The sequence below is a fragment of the Benincasa hispida genome, chromosome 1 (assembly GCF_027475165.1).
Source record: "Benincasa hispida cultivar pf3 chromosome 1, pf3_genome.v1.1, whole genome shotgun sequence".
Lineage (NCBI taxonomy): Eukaryota > Viridiplantae > Streptophyta > Magnoliopsida > Cucurbitales > Cucurbitaceae > Benincasa > Benincasa hispida.
Genome location: NC_143478.1, coordinates 55,743,566 through 55,765,760, shown reverse-complemented (window position 1 = coordinate 55,765,760; position 22,195 = coordinate 55,743,566). Strand labels below are relative to the sequence as shown.

The 22,195-nt window shown below is 30.0% G+C and overlaps 1 protein-coding gene across 1 annotated transcript; it reads right to left on the bottom strand.

Moving 5' to 3' along the window:
• Positions 1 to 12,162: 12,162 nt before the first annotated feature.
• Positions 12,163 to 13,950, bottom strand: LOC150038558 (uncharacterized). The gene is made up of 5 exons (XM_090308705.1): positions 13,733 to 13,950; positions 13,588 to 13,649; positions 13,345 to 13,492; positions 12,790 to 12,848; positions 12,163 to 12,662 (listed from the first exon to the last, which is right to left on the bottom strand). The coding sequence occupies exons 1-5, from the start codon at positions 13,836 to 13,838 to the stop codon at positions 12,459 to 12,461; spliced, it is 579 nt and encodes a 192-aa protein (XP_090164831.1). The 5' UTR covers positions 13,839 to 13,950; the 3' UTR covers positions 12,163 to 12,458.
• Between the last annotated feature and the right edge of the window lie 8,245 nt (positions 13,951 to 22,195).

The window sequence follows — 22,195 nt, the reverse complement described above, 5'->3', positions numbered from 1 at the left end:
TTCAAATGTTAAAATTGAACTTTCAAACTTATATAGTTATAGAAATTAGACCCCCAAGCATTTAAAGATCGGTGGGAGGTTGTGGTCCAAGAGACAGTAAGAAGAGCAACAGAGATGACCCGAGAATATGAAAGGAAAATAATATATGAGAAGCCGAGAGACCCTTACAATAGGCTTTAGAAGTGTTGGCTTTTTTTGCCATTATTCTCAAATTCACTAATGTTAATTAATTAATGAATTAATATTTTGATAATAACAAACCTGAATTAATTTATTAATAATTTGAGTGTTTTAAGCTATCCATAACATAAAGCTTGGAATAATGATTCCAACGACCCTTGAATCATCTAAATCAAAGTTCAGATGAAAATGATATGCCGAAACAATTTGGAAGGAAAAATACACACGATAATTATGTGGTGCCCTAATCATTAAATTGGATCAATTAGAATTTAATACGTGGTTGAAAAAGTGATGCAAGTTTTTTTTTTTTTTAATTTAAAAAAATGAAGAAAAGAAATGAAAAGAAAGAATATATCATAAATTCTAAGTGTTGTCAAAGCTTTTGGTTTAGGAGTTATGGGATATCCAAGCCAATAAGTGTGGGAGGAATCATAAAATTTGATGGAATTTTTTTTTGTATTGGAAAATGTAGATTACTGTTTTCTTGACTTACAAGAAATTAGACGAAGAAGAGACCAAAAGGTATGTAAGATGAAGATTAAGAGAATCTGAATGAAGAAGCAGTAGTAATCATCAAGATGTGTTTGTCAATGAATGTTGTTAATCTTGTAGACAATGAGATTAATGCAGTAGAATTGATGGAAACGCTCACAAATAAGTACGAGAAACCATCTGCCAATAGTAAGGTCTATCTCCTTAAGAAATATTTTAACATGCAAATGACTGAGGATGTGTCAGTAAATTCCTATATTAATGAAGTTACTACTTTAATTCATCAGTTGAAGTCTGTTAAGGTAAAATTTATTGATGAGGTGTATGCTATTCAATTATTAATGTTTTTACCTGATAGATGGGAGACCATGACAACTATAGTGTCTAATTCAATTGGGGATAACACTTTAAAGTTTTCAGAGATTTGTGATTTAACTATATTTAAAGAAATTTGTAAGAAAGATAGTAGTAAAGAATTTGTTGTAGGTTTAGTTTTAGCGATGACTAAAGGTAAAGACAAGATAGACTCTAAAAATGATGGGTCGAGTAGCAGTTATAAAAAATAGATTAATAGGAATAAGAAGGTAGAGTGTTTTACTGTCGCAAGAAAGATCACTTCAAACGTCAGTGTAGAAAATTAGAAGAAGATAAAAAAAAGAAAACAATAGAAAAATGTGGTTGAAACTGAAGAAGAAATAATTAGTGATACCTGTGTTTGTGTTGAAAGTAACAAAGAAAATAGTAGACACTTATCTCAATGGACAATTTGATAGTGTAGCTTCCGTATATAGCTTCAGATACAAGGCAATTCACATCTTTCACATCAAGACATCGTGGTCTAGTGAAGATGGAGAATGGTAGAGTTTCCAAAATTATTGGGATTAAGAATATTATTTTGAAGACGGAGTGTGGAGAAAAGTTACTACCACGATATGTCAGGTTTGTACCTAGGATGATGATAAATCTTATCTCTACTGACAAGTTGGATGATGAGGATTATAATTGTGAGTTTGGCAGTCATCGGTGTAAACTTAGGTTAGGATCCCAAATATTGCCAATTGGCTAAGAAGATTGCACACTGTACAAATATCGGTTTAGTGTTGTCAAAAGATAAAAGAGACGGTGTAGCCAGTTAAAGCTGCAGATGACATATGTAAAGGTACAGTTGAGCCAACAACGATGATAGCCAATTTCGATAAGTCAGATCAAGATCCATTAGTTCAAAAGCAATTGGGAAGTCCAAGAGAGAAAGTTGATGGCTATCACGAAACCCCAATTGTCAGACATTCAAATGAATTGATGTAAGGGCATAAAAGTGGAAGACTAGAGCAGTTGCTTAGGTCAAAGATAAAGTTTCTAGCTTGGCAACAGGTTTGAAGGAAGGAGTCAAACCATTTATAGAATATATCTTCTTCAAGAACAGGTATTCACAAGCAGGTGTTCAGGATTGAAGAAGATGTCAATTGGTACCACATACCTGAAATAAGAGTATGTGACTATCTTTTATGTCCGGGAGATAGTTCCACGTAGCTTGCTCATACCTCAGGACAAGCATAGATGAACTACAATTATTTTATGATAATTTCCTGTTTTTCATACTTTGTTGATTCTACAGAACTTTGAGCCTTGGAGCTTACCAAGAAGATCAAAGATAATAGTGTAATGAGAGTTGAGTCTTGGAGTTTGCCAAGATGATAAGTTTTGTTGCAGTGGGAGACAAGATTTTCGTTTTATTTCCAAGTGGGAGATTGTCATGGGCAGAAAAATGTCAAAAACTGTCAACATTGATGGCAAAAAAAGGTCAATAAAGCCAACATCAAGAAAGTTTGACCATCAAGAAAACTAGTTTTGTTGATGGACAAAAAACGTCACCAAAAACCTTTTCTTGATGTTTTTGGTGATCAAGGAAGGGTACTTTAACGATCTTTGCTCATCAATAATATAGAAAAACAATCAAGAAAAATAATTTTATTGATACTTTTTAACATCAAAGTAAGGGAATATTAACATTTTTGTCCATCAACTATTTTTTAAAAAACATCAAGAAAACCTTTTGCATTGACGTTTTTTGCATGTCAAGAAAATTACTTTTTTGTCTATCAACTTATGTGTTTATTGACGGTTTTTGAATGTCAACTGTACACTGTTATTGACATTGGAAACCCTCATATATGCAACATGTAATCGACCCCAAACAAACTTTTAACTTGAAATTTGCATTTAAACCAAAAAGTAATTCATGGTACTTAACGTGTACTTTATAGACAAACAACAAAATACACCAAATCACTTACATAAGGTTTATAAGGTTTATAGCACAACAAGAAATCAACACCACCACCACTAATAAAGTTTGTTCCTCAACCTATATTTATACATAACTAACAAATATCTCAATCACTTCAATAACACCTGCAACCAACCCCAACACCACTAACAAAATGAAATTGGTTCACCAAATGAAAAGGGCCCTGTTGCAATAATCACTGAAAACTGACATGCACCAATCCCTTTCACCTGTTGCAATAAATTTGCTTACTAAATCATCTAGTAAAAATCTGTAAGGAGTTTAATACATACATTAAACAAGAAGAATAAATGATGCAAACGTCCGTTCTTGGTGACACAGTCATTCAACTGTCACTGTAAAACAATAATATCACAATGGGTTGTTTCAACTAAGACTTGCAACAATAAACAAGAAAGAAAAAGCTTTCATCATCATTAAATTTCATTGAAATTTGCGTATAACGTTTGAAAATCTGAAAGTTAACCGTCTAAGAAGTTTCCAAAATCTACAAAATAGATAATGGAGAGAAGTAAAGAATTTTCACTAACTTCACCATATATGATAAAAAAAAAAAAAAAACTCAGCACTCCGGTTATACCAAGTCAACATAATAAATAAATCAACTTCTATGATTATTAATTCAAAACTATGAATACACATATTCGAAATCTGGATTCGGTCCCTAATGGTCCCGACATTTCCCTGCATCCCTTGCGACCTGATTATGTCATCCTCGGTTGCCTACGGATCCTTTCCGGATGCTTTGTCCTCACTCACATGCATCCTAGAAAAATTTCCAGGAGTTCACCCAACATAGGATTGCTCCAAGCTAAGCACACTTAACTTTGGAATTCTTATGATTGAGCCAACGAAAAGGAAGGTGTACCTTGTTGGTATAGGTAGTAACTTTCAATTCTTTTAAGCCTTTCTTAACCATACTTTCATGTCCTTAAGATCCCTCTCATTCAGGTGTGATATCGATTCATTCATGTACCCCTCTTGAACTCGAGTCGTTATACCAAGAGTTTTAAAGCTAAATGCTAGTAAGACATCTAATACTGTAAGGAAGATGCTACATAATACAATAGTAGTGATAGAAAAGCACAGAGACAAAGTTATAAAAGAATTCATGGTTTCTTAAAATTTAGATGGTTTCGTGATGTAAGAAGAATAGGGGTTAATTAGGTAATTAGATAATACTAGATTAATTCCCTTTTTACTCCCACTTGTAGTAAAACTCTATAAATAGGAACTTTCCCCTCTTGTATAAATACATTATTCATTCTAATAAAAGATCAACAATATTGATTCTTGGAGAGAATTCTCCTTTTATCTCCTTTGGGCTACATCAAATTTGTATCAGAATGACTGTTTGGGACAAGATTGATTGTCGTCGGTGGAAGATCGGGAAACTCTTGGCGATGTTGATCACAAGAGGAAACTTCATGAGTTGTGCTCGTTGCCAAAAAACACACATCTAATTAGGGAGAACCCTTGAAATTCCAAGAAAGAAATCTCCAATAATAAAATCAAAGTCTTTATCATGAATCGAAAGTTGCCAATATAAGAAGACAATCTCTCTATTTATAGAGAATTGGAAAGCAAACTAATCCTAATCCTAATTAATCAAAGAAAGTAATCCTAATTCTAATTAGTCAAAGAAACTAATCCTAATCCTAACAAACCAAGGAAACTAATCCTAATTCTAATCAATCATGGAAACTAATCCCAATCCTAATCCATTAAGGATTTGATCATAATATCCTAACTTATCCTAATCCTACTACATAATTTCCACTTTTATCTTGTGCATTTAAAATAATTAAGCCACACTTAGATTAATTTTGGGCAACATGGCTACTCCAACATGAATGACATAATCATCGCCATAAAATATTACATTCAATGGTCTAGACAAGTCAACTAAACGTCAAGAGAATGGTGATGTACATGTCATCCTATTTAGACAGAACATTGTCCTAAAGTTTGTCCAATCAAGAACAATATAAGTAAGAGATGCTAACATGTAAGCACATTACGTGCCAAAGCAAAGATTATATTAAATGTGAAATTAGTAATAGTTAATCATTACCCACTGATTCTTACCAAAAAGGCCTAAATACTTGCTGATTTGTATTGTAATGAGTTCAAACTCAAAGATAATACTCCTTTCATGTATATATCTTGGCTTAATCAACAGATTATTTACCTGTAATTACATACATTTGAAAGTATATGAATGTAGATCAAACTCAGTTGCAGAACTTGAGACACATTAAACTATGTTATGCCCATTTTTGGATTCTGGTCATATAGCAATGAAAGTGGAGTTCACACACACATCGTAAATAGAAGCAGAAGATAAATTGCTAGTAGAATTATTTTCAAGGAAAACCTGACTATTATTTTTAGAACTTGTCGGCTTCCCACAGTCCTGATGTAAAGTTTAAATAAGATAACAATTAGGCACATAGACAAAAATATTTGAAAGAATAGTATATCTTAAGCATTGCTTACTCACTAAAATAATACTAAGAATAGTAACATGTTCATCATTAACTTTAAGCATTCCATACTCTGTCATGCTTCCCATTTGGGTTTCTCAATTTTGGATAATTGCAATATCCATCTTCCCAAGTCAATATACTGAAAATAATTGAAGGTTTTAAAATTAATCATAGTGATTATGGAATTGAGGCATAAACATATAGATATATCAAGAAACTTGTAGTGGACTCTAAATCCATTATGAATTGGCACAAAGACCTTTTAAGAGGTGGTTAAGATGAAGTTAAGAGATGAGCATTGTCCATCAACAAAGGTTTTTCTTAATGTATTTTGGTCGTCAGTGAATTCAATAACCGGGAATTCATGATTTTGATGGAACTTATGTATTTTTATGACTAAAAAGGCATTTTCTTGATGTTTATGTACGTCAAGTTAAATAAAAATCTTTATTGTGTCAAGAAAGATATTTTTCTTGATGGTTTTTTTTGTCATGACCATCAAGAAAATAAAAATTTCGTGTGTCAAGAAAGGCCAAATTTGTAGTAGTGATATATACATAGCTCATGATTTTTAATTTTGACCAAAGTCAAAATTAAATAGGAATGTTGGAAGATTTTTTGTTTTCTGGGCTTAAGCCCATTACGGGCGGGTTTTATTTGGCGGCAGCAACGTCCACATATATACATGTGATTTTAACTAGTGTTAAGGTGGGCTGCAAATTAAACAAGAAGCAGACAACATTTTTTTTTTTAAAAAAAGAAACTTGTGCCAGTGAAGGGAAAAATATAGTGAATATTTTTCTTGGTTTATTAAGGTGTTTCTCTTCTGTGGTAGTCCCAATATACCAGATTGTGATAATGGAAATTAAATAATTTGTGTTGAACTATTTTAGAAGAGAATTGTAGCACGAGTTTGGAACCTTTTGCAATCTCCATTATAGTATAACCTATAATTGCAGAAAATTGGACGTAGTTCTAAGTTTGGGGTGAACCAATATATTTTCGGTGTCATTCTCTTTTTCCCTACTCTTTATTATTTTGTTATTTTATGATTGATATCTTTTTGGCTTTAACTTGTGAAGTGGGAATCTTAAGATATAATTTGGTTTCCGCATTTATTTATATCTTAGTATAAATTCCCAATATAAAGATGCAAGAGAGATAGAAGTAGGGAGATTAAAAAACAAATCCTCACATAATTGTTCAAAGGGTTTATCAAAATCCATTAGCTAAATCATACAAGTAGGGTTACATACCTTGAAATACATAATCGAGGTTCGTAAACATTGAGCTATCTACAATTCAAAAGAAACAATCTAAACCTAAGAAAAAAGGTGGGAAGGTGTAGAATTTAGAACAAGGCCACAGCTTGGAATGGACGTCTCCCTTTAAAACTCTCCATAAAAAACCCTAAAAAATAAAATGGGTAATATAGAAATTGTGGGAGTGCCGCAACGCTAAGGGTAGTGTCGTGGTGCTAAGGTTCTTTAGGTGCAGTGCCTAAGGGCACTGTGGCATTGCATGTCTCCTCGTGTGTGCACGGATGGACAACATCGCAACACTTGCATGTGCATCATCTACTGTGAATGGATGGATAACATCGCAGCACTTGCATGTGCATCATCTACTATGATTAGCGTTGCACATGAGTGCCATAGTGCTACGCAACATTGTTCTTCCTTTGCCTGACTTCACCGTTTTGCTTCAAATTGCTCGCTAATTACTCCATTTATGCTCAAATTGCATTCAACCGTCTCGATGGCTTCTTATACTTGATAACCTATCTAAGAACCGAAATAAATATCCAATATATAGAAACTAGCATGATTGAGGCCAAGAAAGATAGCTCATTTTGAGAGCTATCACCTCCCCCTATTTGGAAGCTTTGTAACAGTAAGTAGTAGAGGTGTGTGAAGTATATCTAGAATGGACGAGATGAAATGACTAGAAAGGGGAGGTGAATGGGGAGAAATGAGAGGAGAGAGAAAGATTAAAAATATATTTTTTCTCATATCATTTTGTCATCTGAGCTTCAATCATTTTCCTATTTAAGTTTAACATCACTATTAAGTAGAACAACTATTTTAACCCATTTCACAAGACATAAAGACTAAAAAAAGGTATGTTTTAAAAATTCAAGGACCAAAATGATCTATGAGTAAAAACTCGGAGATCAAAAAGGTATTTTTTTTCCGAAATTATAAGATGAAGAGATTGATGTTGATGAAAATATGGATTATTTTGCTAAATTTTGAGGTTCTATTATAAGCATGGGAGTCTTCAATGTTGACATTCGGTGATCGTCCTCCATGCATTGTAGGGTTGTTTATCGGTCAATCTCAATGTTGATATTGGGTGAAAATTGACATCAAAGACTGGCTTATCGATTTTGGTTGATCGATGGTGGTCGATTTTTGCATGCTTCATGAAACCAAGCGATCAATTGGATACATTATCGATCAGTCGATTTTATTGGTATTGGTAGATGGTGCTGTTAGAGGCTAATAGAGTGAAATGAGAGAAAAAAATCAAAAGAGGAAGAAGTGATACAAAAGAACACATTAAGAGAAAATAAGAGATAAAAGAGAAAAGAGTATGAGAGAAGGGTACAATTTACAACTTAAACGAAAGAAATAGGACTAAGAAGCTTGGTCTTGTATGGTGAATAGGAAAAAGGACAGAGGAAGAATTATCTTTCTCTATCAAAATCTATATAGTTTGTGGTTATAGTGATATATAGCTCCATAAATGAGTAATCTTTTCCTGCCTAAATCTTATTAGTTTAATAAAAATTGATGGTTTTATGTGATTAATTACAAGAATGAAGCTCAAGAGTCTATTTGAGACAACTTTAGTTGAATTTGAGCAAAATAACAAAACACTTAGATGTTAATTTAAGCAATCAGGTTTGAAGGTATGCAAAAACACCAAAATGGCCCTTGTAGATGACCCATTCCAGAAGCGTAGCATCTGAAGGGATCAAATCCCAGTGGAAGCGAGTGATCACATTTGCTTTGATTTTTGTTTAGATGGAAAAATACACAAAAGTGAAATCTAAATTATATAACAATCAATATGTCGTAATTATCAAGGTTAAACATGAAGAAAGAAGAAGAAAAACAATACCTTTTAAGAAACCTTTTTCAGGAATTCTCTTCCTCCAACGTCGATCACGACCTCTAACATTGATCTACTCCAAAAAGGCCTTCCTTTCTATGACTCTTGGCAAAGAATCGACTCGTTTCCTTTGAAAGATGAGAGAAATTCAAAGGGAGAAGTTGAGCGAACTACAGAAAACTTTTCTCTGTATAATTTTTGTGTTATCACAGAGAGAGGATTGTAATTTTTTAAGAAATATCAGAATAATCTTTCTGTTAAAACATAGGAGTGCAGAGAGAAATTCCTCTCACCACTTCCCCACTTCCCTTTATTAAATAGGAGTTAAATTAATAAAATAAAATAAAATATCTTAATTTAATTAAATAAATATTTGAATCATATTCTTAAAGAATTACAATTCTCTCTTTGTGATAACACAAGAATTATACAGAGAAAAGTTCTCTGTAGTTCTCTCAATTTCTCCCTTTGAATTTCTCTCCTCTTTCAAATGAGACTCCCACGAGTCGGTTCTTTACCAAGAGTCATAGCAAGAAAGGCCTTCTTGGAGTAGATCAATGTTGGAGCTCGTAATCGATGTTGGAGGAAAGAATTGCTGGAAAAGGTTTCTTAAAAGGTATTGTTTTTATTTGATTCATATTCAAATTTATTAATTCTCCCATGTTATATAGTTTAAATTCGAATCATATTCATAATTAACTATATAATAACGTATCTATTACATTATATTTTATATTAATTGTATCTGATACAATAAATATATTTTTTCTTAAATTAATTTGAACATTTCCAATTATTCTTTCAACACCTTTGTCCTTGTTGTTTTGTTGTGAGTTAGGAAGGGGATGTCATGTAGATTATAAGTTTTAATGATCTACGATTAATTAATTGAACTCTTTAATTAGTTAATCTTCATTCATTAACTATGAGGCAAACCACTATAGTCTCAAAGTTGCACTCTTACGCACTGTATGATAAGTTGCATCCATGGATATAATTGCTATATGTAAGTCAATCATTCACAAGTTGTTTATAATTATAATTTGGTCAAATGTCTATTTTGAGTTCATAACTCTCATTTATCCATCTACTATAGACCTTTTTAAGTAAGGTTTCATATAATAACCTGAAACTTTGCTTTATTTGATTAAGTTATGTAAAATTAAATACAATGTTTAATTTTATTTCCTTTCTTTAGTTTTTGCTTCTTTTCTTTCTCTTATTTATAAATTTTTTCTTTCCTTTATTTGAATTTTTTCTTCTTCCCTTTTTTCCCCAAGAATTATGAGATTGAGTTTCGTACCCAAGACTTAAAAGTACTCAATTCATAAGTGACTTAACACCAACAAGCCAATTGTCAAATTTGATTATTATAACAAATAATAAATATAAATAGCAAATAAAAGTCTATCAGTGATAGCTACTAATATTTTCTATCATTGATACCTTAATCTTTGATAATATTTTCATAGTTAATAACCACTTATAGAAATCTATCATTGATAGCCGACTTAGTGAATTTAATTAATAAAGTTGAATCTCGAACTAAAATGTAAGGCCTAGAAGTTATCATTAATAGCATGTTTATCAGTGATAGAAGCTATCATCGAAAAGAAAAGAGACTTATAAATGTTTGGAAAGGACAAGAAAAGGGAAAAAAGGTATTCAGTGGGTATGATTGATAGAATCTACTACTGATAGCATGTTACCAATGATAGAAGCTAATACTAATAGCATGTTATCGATAATAGAAGCTACCCGATAGCATGTTATCGATGATAGAAGCTACCACTGATAGTAAGTTATCGGTGATAGAGAACTATCACTGATAGCATGATATCAGTTAGATCATTGATAACATCTTATCAGTGATGTTATCAGTGAAAGAAGCTATCACTGATAACCACAACATGAGTGATGTTAGTGATATCGGCGATAGAACTTAGGTGATATCTATATATCGAGTTTCTTTCAAAGGTGATAACCAATTATAGAAGTCTATCATTGATAGCCTTAAGTGTTAATATTTCAAGGTTGATTCTAATTGATGAAAGTCTATCAGTGATAGTGACTGATAACTGCTATTAGTGATAGCCGTGATAAAAGATTATTAGTGATAGCTACTGTGGGAATCAAAGTTGTTGGTCTTCTTTCAAAGTTGATCACTATCTATAAATCTATCATTAGCCACTGATAGCCTTAAGTATTAATATTTTAAGGTTGATTCCAATTGATGAAAGTGAATCAATGATAGTTACTGATAATTGATAGCAAATTAAAAGTTAATATTTCAAGATTATATTAATTTTTCTCAAATTAAAAGCTATCGCTGATAGCAACTATTATCAATAGCATTTGATAGAAGCTATCAGTAATAGCAGTTGATAGCAGCTATCAGTGGCTATCAGTGATAACTTTTAATTTGAGAAAACTGGGAAGATGCGAGCAAAATGGTGGCTAGGCATGAGTTTTTTAGTCTTTTACCATTTTTTGATCTATATATGCAATTATTATATCCTTGTGCCACATATTCTATTATTTTGGGTTTGAATTTTATTTATGCAATTAACCTTATATGTTATATTTGATATAACATATAGTTTAATATATATATATATATATATATATATTATATGATAAAGTGGTTATCATATAATTATATATTAATGTTTTATTAATTTGTTTTATTTTTAAATTAATTTTGGGAGGGAGGTGTAACTCCCTCCCTTTTTTCTCTCTACAACGTACTTGAATGGGAGTGGTGCAAGAAGTTGTTACCATCTTCTTACCTTGAGTTTGATAGAACACACAAAATTATTTCTGAGAAAAGTTCTCAAGTTCTCTGTTCTTCCCCTCTTCCTCTCTCAAACTTTTTTCCTATCTTCTAAAGTTCTAAGAACCCACAATTCCTTAGTGATTCTCATCCCATTAGAGAATACAGAAAACTCTTTTCGTGGTGGTGACCATTTGGATCGAGTTTGTTTGTGGCAGATCCAGAGAAGGAAAATTCGTGAAGAAGGTTTCTTCGAGGGTAAGTCTCTCTCACTCTAATTCCTTTTTCATTTATGTTTGCATGCTATAAATTTATTATTATGCATAATATTTGTATTATGTAATTTTGATTCTAGGAAAATAAATTTTGGATCGATCTCCATGCTTCCGCTCAAAGACCTTCAAAGGTTCCTTCAGGCATCTGTTGGCTTCCCATCACTTTTGAAATTAAGAGGATAGCTTAGAAAGGGGTGGGACAATAAGGTACATAAAATCGGCTCCAACAATCCCAAAACACTCAAGTTTACTATCTGTGTAGAGTTTAGAAACTTTGATGCAACCCTCTTTGCAATTGTAATTGCGATTTGTATATATATATTTGCGATAATTGTCCTTATGATCTATCTTTTGCTTCAAAAAATTGCTTGTTTTGTAAATGAAGTTTTGCAGCTGATACAATTTATCTTAGTGTTGAACTGTATCTCTCATCATATCTAAGCAAAGAATACAGAGAGATTGGCACACATACACAATTAATTAACTAACACATAGAGGCAAGATTATTTGCAAAAGAAAATCAGCTAATTAATATACATAATATATATAGATATTTCTTGTTCTTATATGGTTCCTTTTGTCACATTCTATATAATATTATTACACATAACTAGAAGAAGAAGGGAAAATGTAAAAAAGGATAAAATCAACACAGCATTTCCTAAGAGTTCTTGTGCTTATACATATCTATATGATAATTTTAAGCTAACAAAAGGCTATATAAATTAAGGACTACACTTTCTATATATAGAGGGGCAAAATTGCTAGCCTAAGAATCTAAACTAAACCATTTCAAACACTATTTTTCTTTTCCTCTTCTCTTAATGCAAAGGTTCACGGTTGTTGATTGGTGGCTTGCGGTGAGCCCATTCCTTATAATCTTTGTGCATCAAATTGGCTATCTCTCTAGCTGCCTTGAGAAGTCTTTGAGTCTCATTGTCTCTCGCCGACGCCCTCCCTGAGCTCGCCGGTTTCTCTTTAACATATCGAGAATTCTTCGATCCTTTTGCGTCGATAGTAGTCTCCTGCACAAGGAATAACAAAACTTATCAACATCTAATTCAACTAGTTACGAATTAGTAACCTCTCTTAAGAGTGAAACATTCGAATTGAAGTGGAGAAAAGCTCGAGAGAGGAGGGAAAGAGAGGGACCTGATCATGGTTAACTTGAGAGGTTTGATGAGCCTTGTATGTACTCTTTTTGTATAGTCCTGCATGAAACCAATATGAATTGCTGAATATATATTTATAGGTATTCATCATTTTGAGTACTTATTCAAGTTTTGGTAAACATATATAAAGATGGATAATGAACAAATGTTGAAGCTCTTCTTGCATAAACTTTGGAGAAGGAAAATTTGATGCTATTGCAAAATAATTTCATTCATCACATATATATAAATATTATATATAGATATATATATATATATATCATTGGACCCATTTTACTAGCTAACACAAAACCAAAAAAAGATCCAAAAAATGGTTTTTTTTTTTTTTCCTCATTGCCCTAGCTAGCTAACTATCAGTTATGTCTAGGAGGGTGGTGTAAAGGCCCTTTATAATCTAAACCAAATGTTTCAAAACCACTAACATTGAGCTTCTTAGTAGCATTTTTACAATTTTTGACACCCATATTTTTTCTACTAACTCCAAAATCTCCCTTTTGATCTTCAAAGTTGCATGTTCTATCATATTGGTTTGCACCTGAAATTCTTGAGCTCTCTACATCTTCTTCTATCTCATCATTTGTAGTAGTGATCTCTTTCTTCACTATCCTCTTCATTGCCACTTTCTTTCTTCCATTCCCCATTTTCCTTAAGCCAATAGTATCAAAACCCACAAGGGTTTCCTCCTAAAAATCAAAATATAGTAAAAATAAAATCAATAATTTGACAATTTCTTTCTCCAAATTGTAAAAATAGTGAAATAAAAAGGTTGATTAATCACCTCTTCAAGAGAAGATTCAGAAAATTTTGCTCCAACAGGTAGCAATGGTTCATCAGTGTCATCTACAAATAAAGTGGGATTTAAAGGAAGAATGTAAAATTTGAAATTATGATTGCAAATAAAGTAATTAAGTGTAAATTATTACCTTGGAGAGCATGAGAGAGAGAGTGGGAAAAGGGTGAAATGAGAAAGAGAAGGCAAATAGCTAAGCTGAAGAATGGTATTTTGAACAACATCAGCTTTTTCTTCATATTGTATCACACTTGGGATTCTTTCCTTTGGGTTTTGTTGAGTAGTTTGTGTTTTGATTTTGAAGTTTTTGATCAAAAGAGAGAGGAAAAGAGTGAGATCCTTGAATGGTATTTTATAAACAATGTTGGTGAAAGGCAAAAGAGTCAAAGCTTTTCTAGGGTTTCCAATCACCAACCCTAAAAAAATACTTTTTTTTTTTCTTGGTACCTGCATAGGCTTAGAAAATCTAAACAAAGTTACAAAACAAAACAAAACCCAAGTTTTTATTTACGAAACCAAATCATGAGAAGATAATTTTTTTATTAAAAAGAAAATGTATTCTTTGATTCCATATAGCCTTTAATTAATTTAATAAAGTATTATCTTTGGACAAAAATTGAAGCTTGGGTTTCCCATTACCATGCATGCTTAGGGATACTTCTTTCTCTCTCTCTATCCCTTTTTTTTTTTAAATTTTTAGAGAATCTCTCTCAATTGTTATTTTTTGATAATAGGGCATGCACAAAATCAAACTCATTCTATTATATTATATGGTCAAATAATTACCATTTGGATTATAAAATTACAATTTTGTTTTATTTTTCTTCTTTCAGAAAGGGGAGCAAGACAATTATAACTACATATATGCTTTTCCAATCATTTTTTATGAATTCTTAAAATCTTAGCAAATTTTGAAAATCAAAATGATGTTTTGTGTTGAGGATTTCATATTAGAAAAATGGGAAGCTCGCAATCTTTAGACGCGTCACTTTTTTCATTGTCAATATTGGTTGGTAATATGGAACTTTATATTAATCTAATAGGGTATCAGAACTCATGTTGAGAATGCAACCGAAGTTCCACATTGACTAGATAAGGGAATTATTGTACATAAATAAGGACAACTATCTAATCTAATGGTATATGAAGCCTTTTAGATGAAACCAAAAGCAAAATCACGAGAGTACTTATGCTTCGAGTGGATAACATCAAACTGTCATGGAAATATTTGGTAGTTCATTAGCCTTAACAAGTGATACCGGAGCTATACCCTTGACTTAGTCGTGTCAATAAAAAATTTGTTGTCGAAGAAATTTTTTTTTGTAGTGGAGAATAAAGAAACTAACGAGCCTCAATGACATGCCATGGTTAGTCATATGAATCCGTGGCTGAGCTTTCAGACAACTGGTGTCCTATGGTGAGGAGTTGAACTAGTTAAAAAAAAAAAAATGTCCATGTGTAATTTGGAGGGATGATTATTTTTAGGAGAGGCTCGAGATCGTATTTTGTTTGAGGGAGGATTTGGTAATATAGCCAAAGTCGCATATAGCTAGATAAGGAGGGATGATTGTGTGTATATAAGTAAGGACTATTATATCTCAAATGGTATGAGACCTTTTAGATGAAACAAATAGCCGATATTATACCATAAAGAAAATACTTTGAGGGTATTCGTCTCCAACAACCATGAAGCCTAAACAAACATTTAATTAAAAAATTTAAAAGGAAAGAAAAAAGATCCGATCCAAAAATGAGTAAGCCAAGTTAGTGGAGGCACATTAAAGACCTTAGATTTAAAAAGATGGAGAGTATGGATCACAATCTTTATAAGAATGTTTCTAAAAGAACCTTTTACTTCACTAGTGCAATAACAATTTTTGTGAAAGCGTTTTTGGTTTAAACTATTTTGAAAATTGCTTTCTATTGTAATTTTACCTTGTTTCTCACATATGCATGTCACTTTTTCCCTGTTTGGAACAACCGAAATTTGTTCTTGCTTTTTATACCCGACTTTTAAATACTTCTACAGTAAATAATTTTTGAAATGGTAAAATCTGTTGAAAATCACTTTAAAACATATTTTTAACTATTTAAAATCAATTTTGATAATTTAATCATTTGAAATCAATTTTGATAATATAAGAAATTATGTTTAACTATTTAAAAATCACTCTCAAATGTGTCCAAACAACGTATGTATTCCGCCACTATTGCACGATCAATCCTTTTGATTAGATATGAAAACTAAATATTTAGTTCCAAAGCCCGGTTCTAAAAATTTACTTGGTTACTTATTCATGTTTTAATAGCTTCTATCATAATGCACAACCATTTATAGTCACTGGCTCTTCATATCTATTCTCATGTACTTATACACGTACTGTTCTTAAATTATAAAGACTCGTTGGGTAATCATTTCGTTTTTTGTTTTTGTTTTTGAAAATTAAGTCTAATTCATTTACATCTCTTACCATAATTTACATATTTCTTAAGTATAATGGTTGAATTTTTAGTCAAATTTCAAAAACAAAACCAATTTTTTGAATTTCTTTTAGTTCTCAAAATTTGGTTTGGTTTTTTAAACCATTGGTGGAAAATAGATAACAATGAAGAAAATTGAAGGTAGAAGTAGTCCATACGCTTAATTTGAACCAAAGTAATTTAATTTTTTTTGTAACTATGACCTATGAACTATAAACTATAAACAAAATAATCACTATCAACAAATCCCTTAAGCCCTCTTTTGAAAATTAAACCTAAAAACACATTTTCCACCTCTAAATCTCTTACTTTGTTATCTTTTTTTTTTTTTTTTTTTGTTAATGCTTTCATAAATCAAATTTAAACTAAAAAAAAGCAAAATAACAATAACAATAATATTAATATTATTATTATTGCATTTGAGGTACTTTCACTCATACATTGCCCAACAAGCAAAAAGACAGATTTTCTTCAAATATATGGGATGAGATCTTATCTCTTTGCTGTATAAAATTTGGAGAACAATTTTACTCATTTACTAAAAAAAGATACAAATCATCATTAAAAAAATTAAAGAAAAAATAGGTTTAATTTTTAAAAACAAAAAATGAAGTGGTTATCCTCTAGAATCTTGGTTTTATTATTATTTGACAACATATTGCATTTTAGGATGTTATCTTTTATTCATTTTGCTTTTTCAGAATCACATGTTTTAAAATAAGACATTGTTTTTATATATTATCACAAGATATGGGTGGTTATTCATGATCACAAATATTACTATAATCTCAAGTTGTAGCCAAAACACACAGCTAGCTATGACCTAGTAAATGGGAAAATATGAGTAGCTAGGTCAATGCTTGGAAGAGGTCTAAGTCAGAGATTTGGTCCTAAACACCACATTTACATAAATGGGAATGTTGTTTCAAAATATTCACTTAATTATGCTCTTCTTTATTTTCTTTCATTTTTCATTATATTGCTGTTAGGGTTTTTTCTTTTTTTTTTTTTGGTCAAACTTTCTTTTTCCTCTTTTCAAGTTTTTGGGGCATCAGAATCTTTTTTGGTTAACACACAGCTGTTCATGTTTCTACTTTACAAGGCCAAATTTTACTTTCTCCCCAAAAACCTAGCACTTTCTACATATATTCTTTTTGTAGCTCTGATTTCATTTTATTCCATTTTGTTTTTTCATTTATATTTTTATTTTTACATACATGCTATCTTTTTTCATTTTTTTTTAAAGGGATGTAACACAAAGACTTTAATATGTTTGAGAATTAAAGTTCTAAGATTCATATATTAAAGTATATTAATCTCTTTTATTTGATATAAGGGAAAGAACTTAATATCCTAAAGTAGCTAGGGTTAGAGATGCTTCCCTCTCTTCTTTTTTTTTTTTTTCTTGGGAGCTCATCCTAAATTTTTTCAATTCTCAAATATTTTCTGAAACAAAGATTCAACTTCATGAAACCCTTTACTTTCATATAATATCCATAAGGAGCAAATTTAATAAATTCATTTTGATTTGAATCATAAACAAATGGTCTCATTAATTCTAGCACCCACCTTCTTTAATTGTTTCCATATGTATATTTGTACTGGAATTGAGGAAATCCCACTACCATTATCATGTCAATATAGTATAAATTATTATTATTATTATTATTTTATAACATAAAGGAAGAGATCGAACCTCCGACTTTGAAGTTAAATGTACAATCAAAGTATATTTATTTGGACCAAATCATTATTTCATTTTCAAGCTAAGTATGTTAGCAACATATATGTATATGTGTGCATATATAATTAAAACAAATATTGAAAACACGTATTATATTCTATTTATATTTAAGTTGAATATTTATCATTCTCCTTCCTATTTGTACTCTAATATTGTTTTTTTTAAAAAAAATAAAAGAATTAAATCATAATAATTCTTTTTTTAAAAACAGCATGTACTTGAAGAGTGTTTTTTTTTTAAAGTTTTTAATTACTTTGAAATTCTTGCAAAAATACCTTACAGATCTTGGTAACAATAAGAAGACAGAGATAAAATTATTTACAATATGGTTGATAATTAAGATGGCAATTGTTTGTAATGATAATTGATTTATAAACAATATTGCTATAAATGATGTCAATTATATATATATTTAGTTGAATTGAATAGTAATTATAGATTTTAAACTTCTATATAGTTCGACTTGAGTTGAAAATGTTATGTATCTCTTCGATTTTTACAATCATATATGATGTCAACTTTTTTCTTTCATTTGAAATATTCTTCCAGAATATTTTTTTTTCACCAATTTCAAAATTAGAAAGTTAAAATAAAACTTTTCAAAGCTTAGGTGGAAAATAATTGAAACATAACCTTGAGCATCTCTAAACCCTTAAAAAAGAAAAATATATATATAATTTGAAACAAACTTACTATTTATATCTTAATTCTACCCCTTTACATATAAAAATCAACCTTGATAAGCGCCCACAATGCTCGATGGATGCAAACCTAGAGGTCCTTCTCGTATCCTTACAAACTTTCACAAATAAAACTAACTTAATGAATTGATTCCAACCAAGAGCTTAGTTAGAATGATGAATAACTCTTAGATTAAACTTAGATGAATAACTCTTAGATCGAACTTAGAATCTACAAAAATCACTCAAATTTCCTAAGATAACTCACTCTAGAATTAGCTTAATCAAAACTAATCCAATGAACTGACTTCAACACCAAATCTATAGCAAGATTTGAAAGAAAAGACAACATCAAAAGGGTTGAATAAACACAATATTTTTAATATCATTAATATGAGTTTTGATGAGAAAGACAACACCAAAAGAGTAGAATAAACATAATATTTTTAATATCATTAATATGAGTTTTGATGAGCATTACAAACCATTTTAAAGACCAAACCGTTGTGTAAAGGACCAAAAACTCAAAAGTATTCAAACATGATTAAATGCAAATGGTAGAAAATTCTACTTAGGAACTTAAAACGTAAAACGTAAAACGTAATTGCATACTAATTAACAAGTCAAAATGCAAAACCAAAAATTTAGAAAGTCTTCAAATTATCTTAAATATCTCCTCTAGAAGGTGACAAGATTTTTTTGCACATTTGATAAGGCTTGACATCACTTTTTTCCATGCAGTACATACTACAATATTTTTTCACAAAATTTGCACACATTTTTTTTTTTTACCTCCATGTCATCTTCCAAACTATACGACTTTTCCCACACCACCTTCACTCAATTCTCTTCTTGACTTATCGAATTAACATTATATATAAATTTAGACTCGAAATTCCTTGTCTCTTCAGGTGAATTAACTAGCTTTTGAAGATGTAATGTGAGTGCCTCATGAATCCTCTTTGTCTTACTTCTTATAATTGCTCATTTGGATATATGTAATGATTCAATGGTCATTCACATCAAATCTTAGCTGAAAAGTGTGAATATTTAATTTTACTGCGTTTAGTAGTAAACATTTTTTTTTCTCAACTCAAATTAAATACATTTGTTTTTTTAATGTGATTGTTTAAAATGGTAAAACTGTTCAAAAGATTTTGAAATATAGCAAATTTTCACTGTCTATCACTGAAAGACCGCGATTATCACTGATAAATGTCTATAACAGATGTCTATTGTGGTCTACCTTTTACTAATAGATAGTGATATTTGGTTATATTTATAAATAAATTAGCTTATTTTCTTTTATTTGAAAACAACCATTTTCTCTCTCTCTCTTTTTTTCTTTTTTTTTTTTCAATCTTTTTTTATCCAGCTGTTCGGTAAATGTAATCAATGTAACATCATCATGCATGGCTCTTTATATAATATGTATAATATCATTAAAACCAATATAATAGTTCATAGCACTAAGTAAAACAATATAATAGTTCATAGCATGCATTAGTGCATGTATTTTAGCTATGGGAGTAATAATTTAGTTTTAATTCTCATTATAAAAAAAAAAAAATTGCATTGGCCACATTAACATTATTAAATGGCTATGAACATAGTTTATAATTGGACTACATTTCAGTTTAGATGGGATCGGAGGAGGTACCCTTCTTTCATTTTCACCATTAAAAACTTTTGAAAATTAGGTTTGAATTTTACCTTTTTTTTTTTCTTTTTTCTTTTTAAAGAACCATTATGCACTAAGAAAACAATCACTTTTTTTTTAGAAAAAAAAATTGTGAGACATACTAAAAAAGATGATTTTTTCCCCAAAATAAATAGCACTACTTCCACATGAAATTATTTCTTTTGTTAAGTAGTTTTCTAATTTTGTTGCTCAATTTTAAACATGTTTTCATACACTAAGCCAAAATTTTAAAATAATATTCCTATTTAATAACTATTTGATTTTGATTTTTAAATTTTTAAATTTTTGTTGTTATTCACTTTCTACTAATATTTTTAAATAATTAAATAAAACTATTATTATTTTTTTTTATAAAAAAATAGTATTAGGAATTTAAACCAAATATAACTTTCAAAGACCAAATAATTACCAAACCCATCAATATTTGAAAAAAATAAAATTATTTACTTTTTTAATCCATGCGGTCCAACCTCAAAACTAAACCAGGAAAATGCATGAAGAACACTCAAAATCAAGTAGAAGATCAGAAAAATTACAAAAATAAAAATATATAGCAATTAAAAGCATGTTTCGACGCCACTCACGATTCAAAAGAATACATGAATAAATGAAAAAGAGTTTTTTTTTTTTTTTTTAAAAAAAATCATCATAATTATTATTCTGGAATTGTGTTAGAAGAAGGTTAATAAAATAATGATAGAAAAAACATTGGATACTGAGAACATGAAGACCAGGTGGAGGAGAGAGTAAAAAAAGAAAAAGAAAAAGAAAATGAAAAAGAAAAAGAAAAAAAGCATCGTTACGAGAGGAGGAGGAGGAAACCAAAATTAAAGCATCAAATTGAGAGCCTATGGGAAACATTGCAAGTGAGTTTTTATCGAATTACTAAAAACCCTCTTTTCTTTCTTATATAATTAAAATTTATATATAAAAGAAAAAAAAACTTGTATTTAATTAATCAATGCCAATATTATAATTTATACATTATTATTTTTGGTTTGGTTTGAAGAACACGAGGGCGTGGCCTCCCAAGTTCTTGTTTTTCTTTTTCCTTTTATTTTTTTTTCTTCCATTTGTTTTGAGTTTTGATTACATTGATCTACGAAAACAAAGAGAGGGAGAGAGATGGAGACTATTAATATTCAACCGACAATACCCTCTTCAAATGAATAACTACCAAACTTTTTGTTTTGGAGTACACTTTTTATTTTTTCTTACGTTTTCAAAGTTTATAATCAAATTTTATGTTAGTTTAACTCTACTTATTTTGGTTGTTTTCATATACGTTACATTATTAGTTATGATTTATAAATTTTACATTTGTATTTAATAAGTCACAAAAAACTTTAAAAGAAAAAAATTCTTTAACAAAGTATTACAATGATATTTTGATAACTAAGGTCCTATTTAGTAATTATTTTATTTTTGATTCTTGGTTTTTTAAAATTAAGTTTATTTTCTTCCAACTTCTAATGACAATTTACATATCTTCTAAGTATAATGGTTAAATTCTTAGCTAAATTTCAAAAAAAAAAATGTAAAAACTATTTTTTTAGGTCCCGTTTGATGACCATTTCGTTTTTTTTTTTAAATATTAAGACTATAGACACTATTTCTCCCCCAAATTTCTTTTCTTTGTTATCTACTTTTTACCAATTGTTTAAAAAACTCAACCTTAAAAACTATATAAAAAAGTAGCTTTTAAAAACTTACTTTTGTTTTTGGAGTTTGGCTAAGAATTCAACTATTATACTTAAATGGAGAGGAAATAAGTTTAATTTTCAAAAATAAAAAATAAAAAAAATGGTTACCAATTTTCAAAAAAAAAAAAAAAAAAAGTTATCCAACAGGGTTTTAGATTTCAAATTTTGGTTTGATTTTTTAAAGAAAAATTTTCACATATAGAAAAAAATGTCAAACTAAATACAGAAATAACAAAAAAGCATTGATGGATGCTGATAGACTTCTATCAATGTTTATTAGTAATAG